Source organism: Echinops telfairi, unplaced genomic scaffold (assembly GCF_000313985.2).
Source record: "Echinops telfairi isolate 266 unplaced genomic scaffold, ASM31398v2 ScPeMD7_7400;HRSCAF=8409, whole genome shotgun sequence".
In the NCBI taxonomy this organism is placed as follows: Eukaryota; Metazoa; Chordata; class Mammalia; order Afrosoricida; family Tenrecidae; genus Echinops; species Echinops telfairi.
Genome location: NW_022111300.1, coordinates 39,704,948 through 39,726,410, shown reverse-complemented (window position 1 = coordinate 39,726,410; position 21,463 = coordinate 39,704,948). Strand labels below are relative to the sequence as shown.

The following is a 21,463-nucleotide window of genomic DNA, read 5'->3' as shown; positions in this document are numbered from 1 at the left end:
GGAGGGAGGCAAAGGGGATGAAAGGACCACACTGTAGAAACCATTGAGTTAATGGTGATGAAAACTTCCATAATGGATGCTGGTGATGGATAGTCAATATCACTGAATGGTCTATGTGAAAAAGATTTAATTCGTAAAGGTGTTGCAAATATTTTTAACACACCTACAAGCAAAACCTTGTTTAACTGGGAGGTTAACACTGTGCTTGCTTTAATTTTCCTTTGTCTTTTTATTTATTTATTTATTTGCCTGCTTTAACTTTAAAACTTCAATACTTTCAGTGACAAAAGCAAAACTCCCTAAAGAATTCCTCAGGCTTGAAATCTCTGGGGGTAAAAAAGACTTGGACTTTAGAAAATTTCTCTAGAGCTTCAGAAGGATTGGCTTCGTTTGTCAGACATTTTTCAAAGCTATACTAGATTTCTCACAAGATAGCTTGAGGAAAGGTCTCCACCTGATGAAGCATGTCACAGCATTTAAGAAAAGGTCCTGAGTCAGGCTGTCTGAGCGCTTCTGGTTCTACTGGTTGCTTAGTCACACACTCTGGGACAAGCCGCTTACATCTTCTTCAGCTCACTTTCGCTCTGTGCAAATGGTGTCAACCCAGCAAGGGGAGCAGTCTCTCTTTAGGGGTACCACGAGAAACAAAGGAGACAGTGTATATAAACATGTAACTTGTCATGTCCTAAGTGCTCGATAAATGTTACTAGATGCTGCTCCCACAATTGCATAACCAATGGCTACCTTTCTGTTCGAGGGAAGGCTATTGGTATCCGTGAGATTTCTCATTTAAAAAAAAAATCATTCTAAGGCCTAATAATAAAATATAGGTCACTGGGAATAAAATCACACTTTTCAAAGAGAAAAATGTTGCAAAGGTTTATGAGGATAGCCCATTTAGAAAAGAGGGAAAAATATCTTAAGACAGATTTTGTTTACGGAAATAGCATCCTCCTTTGCCACACTGACCATTTTATCTTCCCCCACTTCTTGTGATGGCCGGGAGGACTCTCGGCTCGGCTGACAGGTTGGGGAAACCAGGACAACACAGAATGTAAGTTGCTTCACACACACACACACACACACTGCAAGGCTCGGCTGACAGATTGGGGAAACCAGGACAACACAGAATGTAAGTTGCTTCACACACACACACACACACACACACACACACACACACACACACACACTGCAAGGCCCACACTGGCGCTCTAGATTCCCAAATGCTTTCCCATGCCACTCTGGGAGTGAAGCACCGGCAGAAAGAACTGGGGACTAGATGCATGCTCTTGTCCGCAGTCAATGCTGGCTCTTCATGATCGGAACCTCGACGTAGTTTCCTTTCAGTCTCCGTTCTTTGCCTTCTTTCTTTCATCAGAGACACACATGGAAATATTGTGGTCAAAAGAAATTGAAATAAAAAAGAAGGTTTGGTGATAATACATGAGACTTGAAATATATCTCTATGTATACTATACACACATATGCATATGTAAATGTGTGTATACATATGACTATATGTATATGGTAACAATTGCAAATTGAGCAATTACTTTGTAAAATGGCATGGGTTAGAAAAGGCCACTGATCACACCAAGTATAAGGAGCACAGCCTTCCCTCTCTGCCACAATGCTGTGATCATCCGCTAAATGGATAGTTTTGCCCAGTAATTTTATATTGTTCTCGGATTTCTGTTCAGAAATGACTAATTAGTGTAGGAGCCCTGTGAATTAGATTACCATAAAGATAAATCATTTGCTTTTCCTCTGGTGGGCATAAGTCCTGGATCTGCATTTCCTTTTTTCCCTTTTTAGACAAAATTTGATTTGTTTGCATTAAACGTGCTGTGCTCCTAGCAGGGGATAAAAAGGCTCTAGGCAGTATTTATTGTACTCTATTCATGTTTCTCGTGGCCCTCTCGTGGCAAGACAAAGGTCTTGCCTATTATCAAATGATAGACAGGGATAAATTCAAAATTGGTATTGAGTTTCTAATTTGCTTCAGGACAACAGAAGACACGTGGTTTGCCAGCCAAAAGAACAAAATCCTTGGGTTAATTGAGATAACAGACCTTTTGACTCCAAAGTTATAAGCACCTCATTCTTCTAATTTCACAACCAAGCGATTTCTCACTAGTCATTCCAGATCACTTTTTGGAAGATTTTTATTGCGACTAGGGTGAACGTTTCCAGTTGTGTAGTCAACACTTCATATGCATCCTCTTTCAACACATGCATTGCAATCCCCTTGACGAAACATCATCCAGCCCACACCTCCCTGGTTCCTATCTCTAGTCTTTTCCAATGTACATAAATCACAAGGACTGTCCCGGTTCCTGTTCTCTGCCCAACCTTCCCAACTACCACCCTGAACCCAGTGAAGCACACAGAGAAGGTCCTGAGGAAGAAGAGCACTCATGCTACCATGAGGTGGTTGGACACAACAAATGATAATGCGCAGAGGACGAGAGGAGAGATAATAGAAGAAATTAATAGGCATTCCTGCCATGCCTTCTATAAACTTGCATTCATAATGAAATTGCTTTCTTAGACCATCAACCTGCCTTGTTTTCCTTGGGCCGTCAGCCCCGAGCACACTTCATTTCTCTCCCCCAGGGAGTCATTCCCACCCATCCTTCATGTCAAAATACTTAGATCAGCACTTCTTCCACAACTCTCCTAAAGACCTTAAACCCAAGTAACTTTCTAAACTATTCCTGTAACTATTGTGGTCTCAGACTCATGAGCCCTGTTTGTGCCCATGGAAAATATTTGCATTTTTGTCAAATAAGACTCAAAAAGCCAAAGAATATGCCTTAAATTTTCAGTTTCCCTACTGCCTTCAACAGGGTATCTTCTGTTTAAGATTCATTAAATCACTGATTTTTCAGGTAGTGATTTGGTTTAGTCATTTGGTCTTTTAAACACTAGCTACCACAAAAAAAGAACAGATTTTTTTTTTTCCTAGTAAAGGAAATGCCTGACCTATTGGAAATTTACCCATTTGGAATTTTGATTGATGCCAATTAAGGGGTCAGGAATATTTGAAATTCAAACTGTGACTCAGGTATTAATGCATTATGTTAATAATGCATTTACATATGTTAGAATCTATCAGTTAGATAAAAAGCAGGGCGGACCTGATTATAAGGATCTACTTATAACCTCCTCCCTGGGGGACAGACAACAGAAAAGTGGGTGAAGGGAGACGTCAGACAGTGTAAGACATGACAAAGTAATTATCAAGGGCTCATGAGCGATGGGGCAGTGGAGAGGGAGGGTAAAAATGAGGAGCTGATACCAAGGGTTTAAGTGGAGAGCAAATGTCTTGAGAATGATGAGGGCAACGAATGTACAAATGTGCTTGACACAACTTATGGATGTATGGATTGTGATAAGAGTTGCATGAGCCCCCAATAAAAAGATTTTTTTTAAAAAAAGAAGCCTACAAAGGTGACTTTCAAAGAGACCTCAAATGCTATGAAAACAAGACCAAGAAGCTATATTGTTCTTCAGATTCCTTATGAAGGCTACATTATATTTATAATGTTTACACGAGTAATGTAGAAGTTGAACAAGTAGCATGGCTGGATAGAATAAAAAGGCAACAAGGGTACACGAGTTATGCGGATCGGTTCTGAAATAAACAGTAGGCATTGACTTGTACCTTTAGACAATCCTAAAGAGAGCCCACACGTTAAAATGGCCATGATAAAACTGTGAGATCAAAAACGGATGATGCTAACTTGAGAATGAGAAAGTTCTCCCTGAGTAGATAAGAAAAGTTTAAGGTAATATTAGTAAGGAAAGCAAGGTAAATTGACTTTCTAAATTGACTTTCTTCTAGAATGGTTTCAGTAGGAGAGTATGTGGGAATTATTAAGTACTTCCCACCCCAATCCCGAGCATAGATGGAATTTGTACTCCACATTACTTTACATAAATAACCCGAATAGGACAGTTGGATCAAAGAATGGAATAAATTTATTTTTACTTTTATTGTCTTTATCATTATATGACGTATTTCAATGTGGTTTTGATTTTTGTGATCAAGCTTTTCAAATTACTGTTTTAAAAAAAATCATTCTATAATCCTACTTTCACCTTACTTCAGAAAATGCCAAGCAGGATTTCATTAAGCAACATCTATGTTGTACATCATTCCAGACATAAACAAACAAAAGGCTGTTCTCTAAATGATGCTCATTCTGTTTCTATTTGTGTATGTCAACTATTGAGATTTCTGCCATGCATTGACTTTTCATATGTAACATATTCATATGTCATGAACTCAGAACATCGATAGTCCATGCATAAGAAAAGTATTTTTATGTGTGTGTTGGGGGGGTGGGGAGGTTGGTGCTGATTTTAACAGGATAATTTACATTGAATGCACTAAACTCAGAATGCTCTCTGGGAGTTATAAACGTTCATTTATCCACAGGGTAAGAGACCTATTTCTAAGAGCACTCAAATGTATTTTCCAAAATATTATATGACAGTTAAGATTCATTCTTGATGAGATTTATGACAGAAATCAGGGATGGATATAATATAGCTTGGCATTTTGGGTACTCTTGAAGAGCTATACTTTATAACAGGCTGAAATAATTAAAAGGTTTGATTGATTGCTTATTAATGAACATTTATGCCTGGTTAGATGGAAACAAACAAACAAACTAGTATTAGATTGTCCTCTTTCCTGGAAAAAACTTATATATAAAAAGTTATAGCTGATATTAGGTATATCAGGTGAGGTATTTTCAGAGACAATAAAGAAAATGAGTCCTTTGATTGTTGTATGCCCCAGTTTATTGCATAGAGAGAGTTCCCAAGCTGCAGCAAAGGAAGGTAACCCCAGAAGGAAACCCACTGGTTCCCTGAATTGTGGACACTGAGGTGACCCAAGCAACCGTGGGACACTGTGCCAGGGAGCAGAGGGGTGCAAAGAGAGCTCCAGGGATCTTCAGAAGGTGTTTCTGGAATCTTCACCTGAAACTACCCAAGATCCACTGGGGTGGAGGTACTCAAAAGGAACACCGGGAAAAGCACTTGGCGCTCACTCAATGCCAGGCATACATCTTTCCACCAGTCAGCATGGAAAACTGCATAATCCATAGGAATTTGGGTAGCGTTTGAAGAAGGAAAAGGACTCTTGTGGTGGTGGGGGTTAAGTATTGGTCTACTAACTCCAAAGTAGGTCATTCAAACCAACCAACCACACTGCAAAGGGAAAATGAGGTTTACACTATCATAAACCCGAAGGAGGACTTCTTTTCTGTCCTGAAAGCTCCGATGACTCAGAATCAATTTCAAGGAAGGAAGACAGTGCCTATAAAGTTTGGGGGACTGGAGGAGTGGGGTTATAACTGTATACTGAACAGTTGGATGGACTTAAGCAAAATTTTACATGTGATCTCTCTTGGAAGAAGTAAAGCCGGAGTGCTCCTTAGAGGCAAGCATGGCAAGACTTTGCTTTATGTACTCTGGATATGTTGTCAGGAGAGACCAATCGCCGAAGATGGGCATCATGTTTGGGAAAGGGTAAGGGCAGCAAAAGGGAGGGAGGCCCTCAGTGAGGTGGACTGAGGCAGCATCTGCATCAGCGGATTCAGGCAGAGCAACAATTATGAGGATGGCAGGAGACCTTGCAGTGTTTCACTCTGTTGTGCGTAGGGGTACTATGGGCTAGGGCCAACTCAATGGTACCTAACGGTGCTCTCATCCAATCTAAAAACTTATAATGACATCTCTAAAGGGTCAAGGCATTTGAATAAATTAACTGCATTCTAGAACAAAACTCAGGAATATTTATAAAACTAGAACAATCTCCAGCACTAAACAGGGACATTTCATAACATCGAGGAGAAATTTAAAAATACCAGATACACAAAACAAAGACAGTGCAGCTCTAAGTAAGGGGGGAAAACGGTGGGGGGGGGGTGTAGACAGAAATGATACATATGACAGAATTTATAAATTTAATATTGAGAGTTATTGTAACTATATTTCATCATTCCCAAAGGTAGAAAGAATTTCCTACAAATTATGAACATGGACGATACTGAAAGAACCAAATGACACTTGGAGAGACAAAAATTACAATGTCCGTCTGACCTAAGCAACTGCGGGAAACGATAGCAGAGTGAAATAGTAAGCCAGAGATGACTGAGAACACATTAGACCTTGCAGGGGAAAAAGATAGTGACTTTCAGCTGGAGCAACAGAAATAATCCAAAGTGAAGTCTACAGAGGAAAAAAGACTGTGATAAACGGAAACCCCCAAACAAGGGCATCGGTGAGATGTGGGACAATGGAACACCGCAGGACAAGTTGTAATTGGAGTTCCAAATCAAAAAGAGAGTGTGGTAGTTACATCATCTGGTGTCAATTTGCGAATTAAGAGTGTAAGGGTAGAGTCTCGCCTGTCAATCGGGATATAGCCAATGAGTCCTCTGTATGGGCATGGCCTTCTCCTAAGGATTCTGGGAACTCCTGTGTTTCCTCCCTGGAGGCAGGAGACACTCACTCTCTCTTGGTTCACTTCCTGCGAAACATCCCTGTGGAGAAGACACATAGAGAGAGGCTGATGGAGCTGATCTCTGGAGCCGGGGAAGCCACATGGAGTGCCCTGCCAGTGCTGAGATGTTTACAATGCCACCGGATCCACAAGACTTCCCACTTACTGGTGATCTTCCTGCATTCATTGCATGTGTTTTGTGAGTCTGAAGAGGACTTTATATTGGTATTGGACATATGGGCTAATACCGAACTTATGGACTTGATCTGGACTGGGATGGGATATTTCCTCAGTGTTCAATTGCTCTTGTATATAAAGCTCTAATACACCTAAGCGTCTATGAATTTGTTTCTCTAGTCTGCCCAGACTAACAGAGTGTAGAAAAACCATTAAAGAAATAATGACTAGCATGTTTCCAAATTTGATGTAACTTTCAAACCTCTAGTACAAGAAACATAAAAAACAAAGCAAAACACCACACCAAAACACATCATTAGATAGCTTACAACTAGCAACAACAACAACAAAGTTCAAAGCAGCTACAGGGAAACAACAGAGTTTTAAAAAACAGGTATTTTTTAAAAAAAAAGGATTTCACTATTATCACTGAAAAGAGGAGACAGTAGAGAAACATTCTCAGAATATTGAGAGAAAACATTTATCAACCTAAATTCACAGAGCCATTTAAAATATACTAAAAACAACAGCCAAATGAAAACTTTTTCAGGCAAAAATATCTAAAAAATATTATCACAGACTTTCAAAGGCAAGAAACCTAAAATTCCACATCCAGTTAAAATATACTCAAAAGTAAAGCAAAGTGAAATCTTTGTCAGCCAAAACATTCTTTAAAAAATTAATTACCAAAAAACCCACAAACAAACAAACAACAAAAATTAATTACCACACAATTTCAGTTACAGGAAGCATTAATAAAGTTCTTCAAGGAGGAAAAAAATAATATCAATTAGACATCTGGATCAACACAAATGAAGGAAGAATACCAAAATGTTAATTATAGAGGTAGATAAAATTAGGCTTTTTCCTTATCTTCAAACTTTAAAAGATAATTGCCTGTTTAAAGATTAAAAATCAAAATCAAGATCACAGCAGTATATCGAGAAGTGATACAATATTTCTTGATACATTTATATATTATCAATTCTGAAGTTAAAAACAAAAAAACTGAAAAGTTATATAGCTAGTGAGCCGACAAATTATGTAAGTTTACTGATTGTAAAGGCTCGATCCAACAGAATGTAAAAAAAGACACAAGAGCACCAAGACCAGGTGGGCCAGGGAAACAAACAGCAAGAAGGCAGCTAAAAATCCAACAATATCCGTATTCTCATTAAATGTAAACGTTTACATTAAATGTAAACGTTTAGTAAATGTTAAACTGAATTTAAAAAGCAAGACCTACCTAAGTGGTGTCTACAAGTAACACACTTTCAACAGAGACAGGAATAGTTGAAAAGTTACAGGATGGAATAAGCATTCCATAGCTAACACCAGACAGAAACAATGGGCTGGGTGGATACATGACGATCGAAGAAAGCAAATTTCAGAGTAAATAACATTACCGAAGCTATTGAGAGATAGTACAGCAATGATAAAATAGTCAATTCTCAAAAATCACAACGACCCTAAATAATTCTGTCCCTAAAGATACCATTGCCAATGCATGAAGCAGAAACAGATAGAAACTAGACAGAGAAACACACCAATTCACAGGTCTAATTGCTTAGTAAAGCCAAATGCCTGCACACCTGTTTTTGTTTTGTTTTTTTCTGTCCATTCCCTTCAAGTCAGCATTGAGTCTCCTTGAGAGAATAATGATGCTCAGACAGCTACCATTAACCTCTGAGACTCATACTTGAAGCGCCAATGTCCTTTAACCAGGAACCGGGGAGCCTGGGTGGCTCTATAGGTTAGGCACGGGTCTGCTAATGCGAAGGTAGACAGTTCTAACCTACCAATTGCTCTGTAGGAAAAAAACATGAGTTTGTCTGGTCTCATTAAGATTTACAGCCTCAGAAACCCCGAGACAGAAATGACTCCTTGGCAGAGAGTGTGTGTGTGTGTGTGTGTGTGTGTGTGTGTGTGTGTTCTCATTAGATTGTATAATTCTGCTGTCGAACAAACTCAATTTTGGCAGTGGTGTGTGTGTGTGTGTGTGTGTGTGTGTTTGTGTGTGTGTGTGTTCGGTCTCATTAGATTGTATAATTCTGCTGTCGAACAAACTCAATTTTGCCAGAACCCTTTGATCCTCTGTACTACAGGAACCGAATTCCCACTGCAGTAGTATGACCTAGCATATGTCCTGACCAGCCTTGGATTTGAAGTTTCTCCTCATCCTGCTAAAATGCTAGGTCTTTGCTGTTTCACGATACTGCTTCTCTACCCGAGCGACTTACTGTAACATCTGACCTTTTTTCATTAAAAAACAAAAAAAGGCAGGTCTGATTCTTCTGTTGCCTTTAGTGCCTTCGCTCTCTTCCCTCATTTGTACAAGTGGGAAGACAGCTGACACGTACCCTAACGGAGAGGCAGGAGGCACGGACTGGCCTTTGTGAGTAGTTGGGAGATGCACCGAGTAGTTGTGTGTCAGTACTAACAGGCACGGGAAGTAAGGGTGAGATCTGGCTTGCTCTGACCCAAATAAAATATTTTCTTGAAAAACACGGAAGACAGAGCAAACTTTTTGACTGATTGAATGTAATGCGGGTAGAATGAGAGGCTCACATAGTCTGTCATTTTATTTGTTTTTGCAACTACCAGTACAGATGATAAAAATAGAAGGCTTCACTCTCACGGTTGTGAAAACAGAAAGAAGAAAAGACGGAGGTTTGGAGTTGCTTAGGAATTCTATTCCAATGAGAAGGTCTTTTCTCGTCTTATTCAAAAATAGTATTCACTGTTTGAGAAAATTCACCAGGTGAAGGCGATGTGTGTGTCTTGGACTGCAGGGAGTAGTAGCTGGGATGAGTTAAAAATAGAACAGTAGGTATCTTTAATAGAGCACACTGAAGCTGTGTTGAATGACTGCTTGAAATGCCTGTAGGCTGAGAAGTCAGTAAACTATATATATTTAAACAACAACACAACCTGTCTTGGAATGATGTACAGTTGCAATGCTCCTTAGAATTGGGGATTTTGAACTTCATCTCATTTGCTTTGCTATGAGGAGAGGCCAGTCTTAGAGCAGGGGTCAGACTCAGTAAGGAGGCCGGTGAAAAGGAGGAAGACCCTTACCCAGCCTGATGGACACAGTGACCTCAACCCTGGGCTCAACCACAGAACCGATTATGCGGAAAGAGCAGGACTGGGTCACTAAGAATCAGAAATAGGTATGAGTTAGAATTGACTTGACGGAATTGAGTTTTTTAAACAACAACTAAATGATTGGATAATGGATACGTGATCAAATCCATTCTTCCCACTATGGTCTGTATAACACTGTCATGGAATGACTTTCATCTTCCCTGCTCCTCTTTTGGGCAACTAGTGGTCATGGTGAATTAATACGTTTGATATAATCCCATGAACTCAATGTGCTACCTTGGTTTAGAAACAAGGAGTCCTAAACTATTAAAAAAATTTTTGTTTGAAATAGTTCACTTTTAAATAAAGTAGACAAATTAGAACAAGACACAATTCAAGTTCAGAAAAATACATAATCGAGTCTATTTTGATTTATACTTTTTGAAGTGTTAATGTACACTATGATAATAAGAATGCTTTATTTATATGTGCATACTATTTTTTTTTACATCATTGTATTTGGGGCTCTTATAGCTCTATCACAATCCATACATCCATCCACTGTCAAGCACATTTGTACATATGTTGCCATCATCACTTTGAAAAGATCTTTTTTCTCCTTGAGTTCTTGGTATCAACTAATTTCTCCTCCCACCCCCACCCTCCCTCATGAACCTTTGATAATTTATCTTTTTTTTTTCATGTCTTACACCGACCGCTGTCGCCTTCACCCACTTTTCTGTTGTCCAGCTCCCTGGGAGGGGTTTATATGTTCATATTGTGATCGGTTCCCATGTGAAGACTATTTTAACTGTGTTTTGCTTTATATTTTAACTTTTCAAGTGGCTTTACTTTTGTTAATTTGAGTGGTACGACCTGTTTTATAGATAAAGAAAATCTATGTTCTCAGGATGGTAAGAAAATGGCTTTTCTATCCATAGTCCATAATCCATTGTTACCGACAAAATTAACATCTTTCTGATCTTATTGGTTGATGAACCAATTTAATCACAAATGAGTTACTTATTTTCTTAGGCTTTTCTCAATAAAGGGTACAAGTAAAATATTTCTAATCCGTGTTATAAAAAGACTTTGATACCTTTTACAGTTTGCACTGTGACTCTAAAGGTTTGGTTCAAATCAGTTTCCAAGGTTGATCATAACAGTAGAAAGAAAGATATGCATATAAGACCCAGGTTATGATTGTTATTTTATATGCTTACATTGTTATTTTATATGCTTACATTATGTTTATAAAATGCAAATCTATTAAAACTATGTGCTCTAATAAACATTTGGGAAAGGATGTTAAAATGAAAGGATGTGAAAATTTGGTATTTATAAAAAATATTTCTTTCTATTCTATGGTAGAAACATTTCCAAATAACTTATTGTTTCATTAATACAATAAATCTTTCAGTTGTATATTTTAACTTTTCTAGGGGAAAGCTACACACTAGTTCCTTGCACTTCAGTAGTTCATTTTTATTAAAATATGTGGTTCTTTTAAATGGGTTTATTAGAGTTGTCAAACAAATCTTTGCAGGAATCTTTGCCAGGTTGGTTTAATCTTAGTCTAAACAGCAGTGGTTGCACCTGAACATTTATACACCTTACTTCTTCTTTCTCAGAACCTAGAAAGTTTATAAAGATATTGGGTGATTTTAAATTATTTTCATTATCTAAGGACTTGGATGTTATTATTTGAAAACTTTTGGTCAAATTTCAAGTCCAAATTTAGGTTTTATCAATAATAAAACCTTAATCACACTGTAAATTTGAGTCAGAAGTCTAACCCAAAATTTTCTTTTCTTTTTTTTCAAATTTGTATTTTTTCAATTAAATTATATTGCAGAATCATTTTGATTTCAAAATATTTCATTAGTCAACAAAATGCACTGGTGATAAATGTATTTCAATATATTCTCCAGGAATTATACTTATTTTTTCAATAACTTTCATTATCATCAAAGTTTGTTGTAAATATTTTAAAGGTACTGTGAGATTATGCTACGATGGTAAGCCATTTCTGCACAAACCCAAAACAAAACTCACTGCCATTAAGTAGTTGCTGACTCATAGTGACCCTATAGGAAAGGGTAGAACAGTCCCTGTGGGTTTCTGAGACTGTCACTCTTTACAGAGGTAGAAAGTCTCACATTTCTCTTGTTGAAGGGCTGGTGGTTTTGAACTGCTGAACTTGTGGTTAATAGCCCAATGAGTAACAACTATGACATCGGGGCTCACCATCCTGCTGAAAGCCAGCATAAATTTATTTTAAAAGCCTCGAACACAAAACCAACATTATCAGCATAAAAATAATGGAGTATTTGTGATCCATTTTCAAGGAAAAGAACAATGGGTAGATGCCAACTTCAAGATGAGCAAGATGTTGAAAGTATTCATTATTTTAAACCTGCTTTTATAACTATATTCGGAGATATACAGGAAACTAAACTTGAATAAAAGATGGAAAAACTCAACTGAGTAGGGGGAATTATGACAAATAGTCAAAATTCAACTGAGTCAATATTTATATTAATGATTAAGGGCTTAAAAACTGATTAAGGGGAGAGATTTTCAAAGTACATAAACTAGCAAAATGTAATTATATATAAAAAATCACCAGTGTGTTTGCACAACATGAATTAATAAAAAACAACAAATGACTAATTGTTTGATTTCATGCTTTCTTTGGGTTAAAACAAATTGAAATTTAGGTTGATAGTATATGGAAGAAAGTGGTTTTGCCATATAACTATCAGCAAAAAGATGGACTATGTTAACAACAGAGACCATTAATATAATCAGAGATAGATTAAATTATCAAAGAAAATATTATCAGAGATAGAGCTATTCATAATGATAAAATAGATGATTTATCAAGAAGATATCATAGTAGCAAACATTTTTTGGTTTAAAAACAGATCATCAAAATGAATTAAAAAAAAGACATAATTAAAGGGTGAATTTAAACTATCAACTTTTTAGTTAGCCTCAATTCATATTAATCAATACCATCCTTCTATACCACAAGCAAACAATTCAAAAAATGTTTTAAAACAGTTCTATGTTAAATTGTGCAAAAATTTACATTTTTGAGCAATGAATCTAGTAAAAAAATGAAAGACTATAAAATGTTGCTGAGAGAAATTAAAGAAAACATTTTATTGTACAGAAATAGTAAATCAATAACAATAGATGGAAAGGTAGAGGGAATATTTTAAAAAGCAATTGGGTTTCAAGTTAATTTTGCTAAACTTCATTTGGATTTAGTTCCTATGGCTCTGTATCATGTTCTGTCCCTCAAACCGAGCAATAAAATTCTTTCACTTTAAAGGAATAAAATGTCAAATATGAACAACTAATAATGTAAACTTTATTTAAAGAAATCTGTGCCTAAACTAGGGAGATTTTTTCTTTTAAAACAGGCAACAGCAGCATTACCTATTGTTCAAATTGTTCTTATATTTCCAATCCTGACAAAGGTCACAGTATCTAATGTCTAAGTAATTATTATTTTTTTTTTAAATCAAATACTATTTGAGATTCTGGTCACTTGTCATTTTACTGGTCAACAACACAGTCAGTAGTTTCTATAGTCTAAGGATAGCCCTGGTGGTCATTATCTAAGTATGTCTGTAGACAGATGCTGAAAAATCACCAGTATTTTTGCAAAACTATGAATTAATGAAAAACAACAAAAGACTAATTGCTTGCTTTCATGCTGTCTTTTTGTTAAAACAAAACTCATGTTCAAAGAGTATCAGCTAGTAGAACTTAAAAATATATATATATATGCCATTATATTTCCCTTTCCAAATTAGTTTTTAGTGTAAATTCATGATTATTAAGTTACTATATCTGGAACAGTTTTTACTAGTTCTTGAAAACATCTCAGAGGATTTTTCTCTTTTCTTGTTAAGCATTTGAGGAAATTTGCAATGTTAATCTCTCAAACTCCTAAAAGCTGCACAAATTGAAGATTCCTGGAGAGTTTCTTTGTAATGAAGAGCATCATTATCCAAGGACTTGGTGAACACTGCAACACAGGATTTTATTCGGTGTTTGCACCATATTCTCCTGCCTGGGAAGCCCATCTGCATTGCCTCAGGAGTCCCTCTTCCCTGTTTTTAAGGGTGGCATAAAGATCAACTGTCAGAGACTATGTGTGCCAAATAATGGAAACAGAGACAGTCCCCTGGTAGAGGTATGACCGCCAAAGAACATTTGTGATCACTTTCACATTCAAACTCGGGACTAGCTGAGAGTATCATTCCTACATGCCATGCTAACTCCAATTCTGGAGATTTTCAGTAAATATGCTGCATATTAGTGTTTGAAGCAATTCAAGAAAGAGTATATCTTATCATTAGTAGAGGGAAATAAAGTAAATATAGACCATCTACCAGAACAGCAATAAATTAACAATTCACATGGAGGAAAAGGTAAGTTGTTTTGTGTGTTGTTTTTTAACTTATTGTTTTGCGTGTTGTTTTTCAACTTATTTTTGATACCTATGAATAATCACCATGAACAATGACATATATTGACCCCCCCACCCCCAAACCCCACCCCCCAGGTGCTACCTGAAAAAGGAGCTGATATTGATTGATTAACAAGAATACATATGTGGATTTGAATACCTAAAGTGCAGTTATGAGAGCGGGTTTTCTTAGGGCAGTAGCATATGACTTTGATGTTAATGCTACTAAATAATTCATGATTAGAGAAAAACAGACTATCTTCCTAGTGAACACAAAGATGAAAGCATATTAACTTTCTTTTGTTGGAATGATAAGTTCAGTCATTCCCACTCCCGCTGGGAGAAAAAATTTATTTTTATATATTTGAATATACATATACATATCCTTATATATATGCTTAAAGATATATAAATATATATGGCCTTAAAGATATAAAAATATCTTTATATAGTACTTTATATATCTCACTGCCATTGAATCAATTGCAATGTACAGTGACCCTATAGAACAGAGTAGAACTCCTTTCATGGGATTCTGGTTCTATAAATCTTTATGAAAGCAGAAAGCGTCATCTTCCTCTCAGGGAGCTGCTGGTAGGTTAGAACTGTTGACTTGTGATTTGCCGCCCAATGCATACACCATTATATTCCAAAGACCAGGACATTATATAAAATCGGGGGCTATCTGAAAATGGAGGATGATGACAGATTACAAAATAGAAGATGACTGCATCGCAATGTATCTGCCAAATGACATCATCACATACTTGCCAAATGATATCATTCCATTATTTCCAAGCTACTGGAAATCATAGCTCAGACAAGGTAACCCGTGTAGCCTTATCGTCACTACAGTATGAGTTCCACCTTACACCTCCGCTTTAGTTACTGCAGAATCAATACACAAACCAGTTCCCCTCAGTCTGCAAAACATTCAGATATACTTTTACTATTGTCACAACTGTAAAATACTGAAGCTCAAGATGAGGATAGATACAAATATTGCTTTCACAAGGAATGTACGGTATAGATTGACATCATAATCTTAAAGAACAATGTTCCAAGAAGAAAATAATTTTAAGTAAATTATTCCCTTAAATAGCAGAATGACGATAAATACAGGTACTCACCTAATCTCTCAATGGAATAATATCTCTGCTTACTGTCCACACGTACTGTCTCTGCATAGGGGCTACCAACACCATAACCAATGATGTAGCCGCGCACGACAATGTTTGGGTTCAGGGGAGGAGTCCAACTCATGATAATGCAGTTGGTCTGGGGCCTCACGTGAAGAGAGCTTGGCTGGTCCGGAACCTGAGACTCTAGGGTTCAAAAAAACAAACCAAAACATCGTGAATACATCTCCTAACAGAATCAGTAGCCTGCAAGGTCCGCCTCTTAAAGCAAAACGTAATATCATAATCTACGGGTGCTCAAGTGGTATATCAGTTCTTGCCGAAACTCTTTGTTTCAGCAGGTAACATTTTCCATGTTTAATTTGACTTTCGTCGAATTTCTTAAGTATGAAATGATACTGAATTCCCTTCATAGGCACTTTTCCCCTATGCATACATCTTTAGTTTCTGTGTGTGTATGTGTGTGTGTTTCCATACATTTTTTATTAGGCATCATTAATGAAGGATGATGTCAAAGCAGATATAAGAATAAAAGATGGGTAATATAAAGTCAAAAACTGTCTTGCCCAAGTATTATTTACTCTGATTTACTTAAAATTGAAAATAAATGTCAACATTTCTTGGAAAATTATTTGGGGAACCAATTTCAGGCATGATCCCCTAGTCTGACTCGGATGGTGCTTGACTCAAGTCGCATTGCCACTGTGAGAAGTGCATGTATTGCGAAAGAAGGAGAGACAGTGTTGTGAATTAAAGCCGCACAGGGTTTGGTGTAAGGCAAATTTGGTCTACTTCTAGGCTCATCTATTTATGTATGTGTGACCTCAGAAAATGATTTAACTTTCCTTTGCTTCTCTTCTAATTCAATGGGCATGCTATTAAAAATTGATTAGGTGCTAAGCTCTGGATGTTAGAGAGGTTTTAGATACTCTCAAGCAGCCAAGCAGCGAGCCCTTATCTTTGCGCAGCCTCAGTCCCCTCTCTGGTAGGATGAAGAAGACAGGGTGTTGAGAAGCTTTAATGAGATCATGAATGGAAGTACACTCATTATGAGTAGCAGATACATTCTCAAATGATGCCAGAGAATGTGTACACCACTCAGATTTTCTTTTAAAAATGCTTAGTATTATAAATTGGCATTCTGATTTTAGTATTATTGCCGGAGCCACATGATTCTGTCCCTGAAAGAAAGATCCTTTTTCTTACTTTTATTCAATTAACAAATATTTATTGTATGTCTATTATGTTTGAAGTATGCAAGTAGGTAGCTATGATGTTAGGATACAGCGTGGATGAATAAAGCAGACACACTACCTGGACTCTTGAAGTTTATAGCCTAATGGGGAAGACAGACAAGTAAAAATGGGTCATATATAGTATGATTAATACTTTGATATATTAATACAAGCATGTGGGGCTTATTTGTTGGAAATCATGGAGATTTTCTAGGAGGAAAGGATATAATAAAGAATGTACCCATTTAAACTTCAATAGTCAGTTAGGTGTCTAGTACAGTGTCTTACAATTACTCAAAAACAAACAAACCAAAAGCTAAACTAACTGCTAGCAAGTTGATTCTGAGTCGTGATGTCCTTCTAAGGACAGAGTAGAACTGCCCCACGGGGTTCCTGAGGCTGTGACTCTCTATGAGCACAGAAAGCTTGCCTTTCTCCCAGCGAGCAGCTGGTGAGTTTAAGATTCTGATCTTGTGCTTAGCCACCCAGCACACACCTCTTTATATCCCTACAACTAAAAAAATGTAGCAGTCATCTAAACCTTATTCAAACTATTTTTGTTCATTATTTTTGTCCTAAGGACACTTTCTGAAAGTGGCACAGAGCAAATTATGCAAAGGAACTTGATGGTCAAGGGTAATTTTGCAAAACAGTTTTTTAGCTTCAATGTAATAGCAAAAGTGGAAGCAAGCCACGTCCCCAACTTTATCCATCTTCTCCATGCACACTTCTACTCAAGTGATGGGAGCATGTCTTTTCTTGAAGTGTTTCAACCAGCTACCCGATCACCAGCTTTTCTAAAGATGCTGCCTTGTAAAGGGGCAGCATCAACAGCTTATTCTAAAGATGCCCCTTTGAGCTCAAAGGGGACATGCTACAGTTCGCCTATCTCGAGGAAGCCTGTGATATCTTATATATTGAAAACAAATAAACAAACAGAAAATCCTAAAAAGCGACACTTTATTCTAAAAAGCTACACTTAAGTATGGATGTAATCTATAACAGCAGAAACACAATGCTTGTAAAGTGTTTCACACTATAACCCTAAGTAAAAGTAAGGAAAGATGACAAGAAGGGATCAATACTTTTCAACCCTATAGTCAAAGAAAGTTTAATAGTATCCTTAGAATAATGGACTCTACCCGGAATTCTGGTCAACACATATGAAGCTTTTGCAATAACTGCTGGAACACTCTAACCTTTCTAGCCTTATATATATTAAAAAACAAACAAAACCAGACTAAATTCTACTCAATAAGAGCTACATTTACAACTTAAAAATCTGGAAACATAATAACGAATGGCAATATTCCACATCTTTTAGAATAAATGGAAACGCGGTGTAAAATGTTTACAGAACAGTAAGTATGTTCCCATTTTTCAGCAAAGCACAGTACAGTTCCCTTGCAATGTGGTTAAGTTAGCAGTCAGTGGGGAGACAGATCCATCAGTGCCTGGAGGGTACCATGGTAATGAGCACACAAGCTGGCTCTTGAGGCAAATGAGCTATTAGCACTCAAGATTCATCTATCTTTATCCTTTCCTGCATAAAAATAGTTTCAGTCCTACATCATAACTTTAAAATAATTTTAACATTTAAAAAGTAGTAATGTTAACACATAAGAACACATACCATTTCTCCATCTAAATATTGAATGGCTATTTAATCAGAGACCCTGCTGACTGTGTAGGGTAGGCATTGGGATGCTAACTGCAAGCTCGATAGTTCAAACCCATTAGCCACTCCAAGGGAGAAAGATGGGCCTGTCTGCTGGCGTAAAGGTAGATAGTCTCGGCTTGAGTGGTTATGACATAGCCACGCATATGGGGTGGCTATGCGTCAGAGTTGACTTGATGGCAGTAGGTTTGATTTTTGGAACATCCAAATCAGGTCTCACTGGGTTCGAAGAAAGAATGCCTACCAAGGCAGTATTAGATCAAACCCACAGGTGGTGACTTTATTCTGATACATGTAAGACAGAGAATGACCCTAGAAGGTTTCCAAAGCTAGCAATCTATACAAAGCATACTGCGAGACTTTTCTCCTGGGAGTAGCTGGTAGGTTTGAATCGTTTACCTTCTTGGTATAGCTCCATATTTTTTACCTCTGCACTATTAGGACTTCTCATATTATACCTAGACCATGCATAAAAGATGGCCTCATAATAAAGATTACTGTGTTAGGAGATCATTCATAATCTAGAATAGCTCATTCATCTATATCCACTCACTCCTTAATGTAAAAACAAATGGCAATTTTCCTGTGATACTACCTGAGTGAGCTTTCTCTAACACAGATGACCTTATGGGCCATGAAAGTGGTTATTACAGGAATGAACTATCAAATGTCAATTTAGAAAATGTGCTGTGGAAGTACAGGAGTACCCTTGTTTGTGGGTTGACACTGAAATTGGCTGCTCTGAAGCACACGCAGGTTTTATAAGTATCTCTAGGGCAATGATTACCTACACAACAAGCACAAAGCTCAGGACAATTATCAGATAATTTGAAAACAAAGAACATATTTTGCTTAAGATATCCAAATTAATTAGGCCAAAAATGACTAGTAGAATTTGAATTATCAAGATAGCTAGGTCAACTGCCATTCTTGATTATACTTTGGAAATATGGGTTCTGTCAGTTTTATTAGGTTCTAAAGACCATAGATTAGTTTTGGAGAGATGATTACAGCTTCCATTAATGTGCCCAGTACTGTTCTCAGACAGCACACTAGAAACTTGTTAGATCAATCCCTGTGACATTTCAACAATTACTGTATATCTCCTACATCAGCAGTTCTCAACCCGTGGGTCGCAACGCCTTTGGGGGTCCAACGACCCTTTCAGAAGGGTCACCTGATTCATAACAGTAGCAAAATTACAGTTAAGAAGTAGTAACAAAAATAATGTTATGGTTGGGGGTCACCACAACATGAGGAAATGTATGAAAGGGTCGCCGCATTAGGAAGGTTGAGAACCACTGCTCTATACGCTAGACACCAGTTTAGGTACTGGGGATATGGTGTGAATGGATTTGTGAGGGGGGGGGGTGGAGGTGGAGTTAAAACAGGAAATAAGTAAACTAGGAAATTGTGGGATTTTGATAAGTGCTGGACCAAAAGGTTAGTAACTGATTCATAGAGAAACTCTTTCAGAACCTTGATAAGAGAAGGAATGTGCACGTTGCCCTAGGGATGGACTGATCTTAGTAGTGGGAGAAACCAAAGAAATTCACTCTGCCTGAAGGGGATGAGGGAGGTAAGGAGAAAACAGAAGAAGGTAAAGAATGGACCATTCGATAGATCCTTGTAAACAAGGCGAACCAAGTAAAGTGTGGGACTTAGAGTTTATTCTAAATACAAGGAGACCACATTGAATCATCAGCCCCCATGATCTCATCGATGTTTTTGTTTGTCTACTTGAAAGGAATTTGGGGAAAAGAACAAAGAGAAGATGGGAGACTATAAAAACGTATACACAAATATCAGGTAGTTGTGAAGATGAAATAAAGCAAATACTTTGGGGTATTTAGGAGGAGGCCTCGTGGTGTGCTGCGCTATGTGTTGGGCTGATGAGCACAAGGTGAAAGAAAGAAGGAAAGGGAGAGAAACGCAAGCTCACTGGCCTCACGACCATTCTGATTCATAGTGACCCTGTGGGATAGAGAAGAAATGCCCCTGTGTCTTTCCAAGATGGTCACTTTGTCAGACCAGAAAGACTCAGCTTTCTTTCTCAGAGCTCCCATGGCGGTCAGCAGTCCAGTGAATAACCATTGCACCCCAGGGCCTCGAAACACAAAGTCAGCACTTCCAAACCACCAGCTCCTTCTTGGGAGAAAGATAGTGGTTTCTACACTCGTGAATTTACAATACTAGAAATCCATACGGGAAGTTCTACTCTGTCCTATCGAGCTGTTATGCATCAGAATTAACTTGATGGCAGGGAGCATTTTTTTGGTTTTTGCTTTTGTTTTTAGAATTTGATAAAATATCAAATAGAATGATAGGTTGGGAGGTTTTTGAAGAGGAAAAATAATGGCAGCATGTAGATAATATGGTTTGGAAAAGTGGGTAGATGACATATAGAGAAGATAAGAGATGAAGGCTAACAAGGGAGTTTCCCTTAGGTGAGGTTACATTTGAGATATGTACTCCTCAGACCAAACAGCCCTCGTGGCCTAGTGGATTACGAATTAGGCTGCTAACCCACAACTCAGTGATTTGAACCCAGCACCACAGAAGAAAGATGTATCCACCCGCTTCCATAAAGACTCACAGCTTAAGAATTCGGTCCTATAGGCTCACTACCAAACCAAACAACCAAACACGGTCATCCAGTTGATGCTGACTTACAGTGGTGCTGGAGGTGGGCTGGTTCTTCATAATTGCGGAGATTTCTGAGAGGTAGGTGGGGCAAAGTCTTACAATTTTTGCTTTTACAGCGCATGCTGATTGTACTTTGTCAAGACAGATTTGTTCCTGTTTCTGGCATTGCATGGCATAGTCAATAGTCTTTGCCAACACCATAATTCCAAGGCATCCATTGTTCCATTTCCCTTAGGCATTGTCCAGATGTCTCATGCAAGTGAGGCAATTGAAATGACCATGTGTGGGTCAGGCACACCTTAGTTCTCAAGGGGTATCTTTGTTTTTCCCAATAAAATACTTTGTTTGGACGTACCAAAACTTATGGGACACAGCAAAAGTGGTCATGAGAGGAAGCTTCATAGCAATAAATGCACACCTGAGAAAGGAAGAGAGACTCATGACTGATATGCTGGCACAAAATTTACAACAACTAGAGCAGAGTCAGCAGGACAA

The 21,463-nt window shown here is 37.7% G+C and overlaps 1 protein-coding gene across 1 annotated transcript in view; it reads right to left on the bottom strand.

Annotated features, from left to right (window-relative positions):
• Nucleotides 1–21,463, bottom strand: part of LOC101652384 (netrin receptor DCC) — a 363,431-nt gene that overhangs the window by 173,893 nt on the left and 168,075 nt on the right. The window contains exon 7 of the mRNA XM_045296053.1: nt 15,401–15,595. Coding sequence (XP_045151988.1) covers nt 15,401–15,595 — 195 coding nt within the window. The remainder of the gene's footprint in view (nt 1–15,400; nt 15,596–21,463) is intronic.